This window comes from Fundulus heteroclitus, chromosome 9, assembly GCF_011125445.2.
Source record: "Fundulus heteroclitus isolate FHET01 chromosome 9, MU-UCD_Fhet_4.1, whole genome shotgun sequence".
NCBI classification, from domain to species: domain Eukaryota; kingdom Metazoa; phylum Chordata; class Actinopteri; order Cyprinodontiformes; family Fundulidae; genus Fundulus; species Fundulus heteroclitus.
Genome location: NC_046369.1, coordinates 12,302,608 through 12,307,212, shown reverse-complemented (window position 1 = coordinate 12,307,212; position 4,605 = coordinate 12,302,608). Strand labels below are relative to the sequence as shown.

General features: G+C 40.9%; 1 protein-coding gene across 1 annotated transcript; it reads right to left on the bottom strand.

The window, feature by feature from the left end:
• Positions 1-281: 281 nt before the first annotated feature.
• LOC105932874 (fetuin-B) lies at positions 282-4,151 on the bottom strand. The gene is made up of 7 exons (XM_012872174.3): positions 3,814-4,151; positions 3,515-3,628; positions 2,348-2,435; positions 1,955-2,121; positions 1,619-1,732; positions 1,411-1,497; positions 282-1,291 (listed from the first exon to the last, which is right to left on the bottom strand). Exons 1-7 carry the CDS (start codon positions 4,015-4,017, stop codon positions 497-499), a joined length of 1,569 nt encoding a protein of 522 aa, XP_012727628.2. The 5' UTR covers positions 4,018-4,151; the 3' UTR covers positions 282-496.
• Positions 4,152-4,605: the final 454 nt, after the last annotated feature.

Sequence of the window (4,605 nt, the reverse complement as noted above, 5' to 3'; positions counted from 1 at the left end):
CAGTTGTCTCCCTGGTCACGCTTTATGTTTCAACATGACACTTCCTCGACGGATTTATGCTTTTACATCAGAGTGAGTTACACTTTAATGATGGATTTTACCTGGCAATTGTTTAATACTGTAAGATGCGTAACAAAATGACCCATTTACGGGTTCTGATATCTGAAACGTCTTGTCAGCACTTTGAATCGTCTTGATACTGAAAAGTGCTTTATGAATATACTTGCATTGCCTTACCTTTCATTTTTCCGAAATAAATGACACAAATTAACAAAACAGAATAAAGTTTAATTCTATGCACTCTACCTTTATTAAATTGTCAACATACCTGACATTTTACAAGTTAGGTGTCCGACAATAACCAGGAAAAGCAGTTGTTACAATACTTAGACAACTATTGTGGTGACTCCAAATGTGCCCGATTAGTGTTCCAATAGTGTTACTGAATTATTTCAGACAGCATTGTTTTCTATTGTTCATGAAGAGTTTAATTCAATCATGCAGCAGGCTTGAACTGGGGATCTTCCACAAAGAGTTTCTCCACCAGTGTGTTTCCTGGTGCCGGAACGGGACACTCTGCTGAGACAGAGGTTGGGTAGGCCAGGATGGTCGGTTCAGACACTCCTGGTATTTGGGGGTCAGGTTTGAGGGGGAGAGTGACTCCATCAGGAGGTCCACCTACAGGAACCTCGGGGAAGGCAGGCAGGATCATGGGCTGGTCCATGGCGGGCAGCATCCTCACCGAGCCCTCTGGTTCATCGTGGTGTTCTGTCTCGTGGTCGTGCGTGTGGTGATGGTGGTGATGTTCGTGCTCATGCAGGTGAGCGTGCTTATGGTCGTGGTCCAGAGCAAGCTCGTGATCATGGTCATGGGTGTGTGTGCCCTCAGGGTGCTTGTAGTCGTGGTGCTGGCTGGGAAAGTCATCAGTGTGGTTTTGTGCCTGGGCATGATAGGCATGCACGTGATCGTGGTCGCTGTCAATCCCATGGTCATGTGAGTGGGCATGACCATGCCTGTAGGCGCTGCCTGGCTTGTGGTCATGGCTGTGGTGATGTTTGCTTTCATCGGGGTGTGGGGTATCATGGTGAGTGTGATCCTTGGTGTGGTCATGGATGTGGTCATGTTCACTTGTATGGGAGTGACCTGTGCCATGACCTTTGCCATGACCCTTTTCATGACCTTTACCTTGACCTTTGTCATGACCTTTGCCATGGTCATGTGAGTGTGTGTCAGTGTGAGCGTGGCCAGTTGCATTGCCCATCAGATGTTGTGTCTTTTCTTTATCCGCAGCCTGTGGGAATTCAAGAAAATCAGGATTGTACCACACAGAACAATTAAACAACACATTTAAGCTGCTTTACAATGATGCCAGTAAAACCCGTTGTAAAATCCAGAAACTGGGGGTCTCACCTCTTGCTCATAGATCTCACACTCTACACTGACAGCTGGCTCAGGAATATTGGTGTTGTAGACAGATGCCTTACAGAAGCCTTTGTGCTGAAAGGAGAGAAACATTTCAAAGTTAATGTCCCACTCCATTCAGAATGTAACGTAAAAGGACACGATACAGATTTATAAACAAATAAAGTTTCAAAAAATAAATTTTGACGTGACTCACTGAGAATTCACAAGTCATGATGGGGCACTTCTCTCCTGCCGGGGCCTGTTTGTACTTGCCGCAAGTGGTCTCCTGAATTGTGTACTCCACATGGTAGTACATGCTCATTGCAAACTAGACATAAATCCAAGAAAAGAGAAAAGGTTTAGATATGCTACAGCGATAGTAAATCTATCATCGGGAGTTTGTCAGAATAGCTGGGTTGAATGGTGTGACGTCATATTTTCAACTGAGGGTATTTTTCGCTTTTGTTTATTCGTGAACAAAACAGGATGGAACAATAAACAGTAAACAATGTGATATTGATGCTTAGTATTTTTCTTTCAAGAAACTTACTCCGGCAGTAGCCCGTAAGACCTTGAGCAGAGCAAAATTATTGTTCAGCCCACTTTCATTGTTGAACTTCTCCAGTGATAGAGACACGGTCTTCTGGACCCATTCATCGTCAAACTGAATGAAAGTTGAGCAGTCGGGACAGATCTGTGTCAACCTTGCTGCAGGAACTGTAAAAATAAATCTTATTTTAAATGGTTACATATAATAAGGATCCTTTGTATCTGTATCTGATAACCTCACACAGTTACCCCAATTTTAAACACACACACACACACACACACACACACACACACACACACACACACACACACACACACACACACACACACACACACACAAATGAAATAAAATACTAATTGTTAGATAAAAGAGATTTCATAAAAAAAATTCTACCTGGCCGGATTACACAGTCGTATTTGTACAGACGTACAACTCTATGTGGCCTATTGATGTAAATGGCAGCTTTGCATTGTCCATACACCTGAAAAAAATCAACAGCAACACCACAGTATTATAGATATGCTGGATGATGTACACATTTGTTTGATTTTTAATTTTATTTTGAAATATTAATTATTTTCAATTTTTTTTAACCTATTTTTACCTCTATTATTCACCTTATCATTATAGATCAGGCCAAAACAAGATATTCTGAAAATGTATTTACTAAAGCTTCCATTAGGCAATTTAACAAACAACTTGAAAATTGCAACCATACTGTTTTTGTTGTTGCTTGAGGTTTTCATGCTCAACGTTAGTGTTGAGAATGCTACACACACATGAATTACTTTAATTCCCTTCAGAAGGCGAATAGGGCTCTCAGAATGATGTTAAACCTAACTTGAATATGTTCTGGCTGTTGTTGTAAGTTGTAATGTGAAAGCATTTTTTTGGGGCTCAGTGACCAGAATATGTGTCACTTTAAATATCCTGGCAAAACAATAATGAATATGGGTGGAGAAGCACAATTTGTGCATATCATCTGAGTTAATTCCATACACACTATTCCATACACACTGATAGGTGTGCAAATAAATGGCTTTTTACTGCAGCTATAGAGAACACAGCAATGTTAATTAGTGCGGCAGCCATGTTAGACCTCGAGATCAGAGCCGACTTCCTATGACAGAATCACCACTCGGGAATGAAGCCATTGAATTCCCTTATTTTTAAATCTGGTCTTACAAGATCATTATTGCACCTTTACTTAAAAAAACAAAACTTTACTTATTGATCTTTTATCTTTACTATCTTTTCTGCCAATGTGTATCTATTTAAATCAAACCCATATAAAGATGTGTTTTGAAACATTTGAAAATTCTTCATTTGGTGTTTAGATGGGTTTTGAAGATGCTTACTTTTTTTACAACCCCAAAGGCAAATGGGTTAAATATTTCAATGCCCATTCTCCTTAAGCCCCTTATGAGGATTCAGTGAGTTGCCAATTAAATAGAGTGAAGCGAGCCTGCCTCTGTTGAAACCAAAAGTTACTTTGAATAGTCTAGTGATTACATCAAGACATAATTTAATCATGTGTGAGAATGAAAATTCGATTCTTACCGGCATCTCAGCATCAGAACGAGCTTCGCATTGCTTCCAGTTCTTCCTACTCAGAACACTGCAGTTGGTCTCCACTACGTCCAGAGTCAGATAAAAAACTATTCCGTTTTCTCCCTGTGACACACAAACAAAAATCACATATATATCAACAAAATATATTTAAAATTACTGGTCATGCAGTTTGTCATGTCTGCAGAATTTTACTGTTCAATCAATGTCAAAAAGTAACTCATGGAGTAAACTGTATATTAGATCAAGCAATACGGCATCATCAATGTGGCTCATATGATTTGACTTACATGTTTAGCCAGGTTGACATTGGAGAGACGGTGCAGGCTGAAGACGTAGCCGTCCAACCTGTCCATGTTGATCTTGGTGAGAGCTAAATGAGCAGCGCTCACCGCTGATGCATCTTCACAAGAACCTGGCTCTACACCACCCTGCTCAACTGGTGCGCCGTAGACGCTCCCCAACACCAGCAGGAATAGGACACAGGTCTTCATCGTAAAGGCCCGTCTTAATTTTTGTTTCAGTCAAACCCACTGTGTCCCACTCTCACACAAAGCTAAATAGGGGAGAGATGCCAAGGTGTGGTGAAATGGCGAGCTTTTATATCCTCAGTCAGAGTTGCTTACTCTGACTAGCATACCCACTCACAAAACCCTTGAACCTCCTGTAGCCTGGAGTAAACACAACCCTTGACCCCTGCTTCGTCCCTAAACAGATGGTCACATCTAGGATTTTGCTCCTATCTAACCGACAACCAATCAGCTACAGAGCAAACTTGCACAACAGATTTCATCAGTCCTCTCCTATTTAGGATCAATATGGCCGGTGGGTTGGGAGACCTTTGGTTGATTAGTAGAAGTCGCACCATCTACTCTTGGCACTCAGTTTTGTTTATTCAAAGGCAAGGCTGACATGTAAAGTCTAGAAACAACCATTTGCAAAATGTAATTAAAGCTTTAGTCATACTTCAAACAACAGTAAATTAAAGAAGTGTGTGGAAGTGACAATTTTGCAGTCAAAGCAGATTTGATGATCTCGCATGTTGCATTTATTGAATTTGGAAGCAGTCAAAGAAGTGTCAC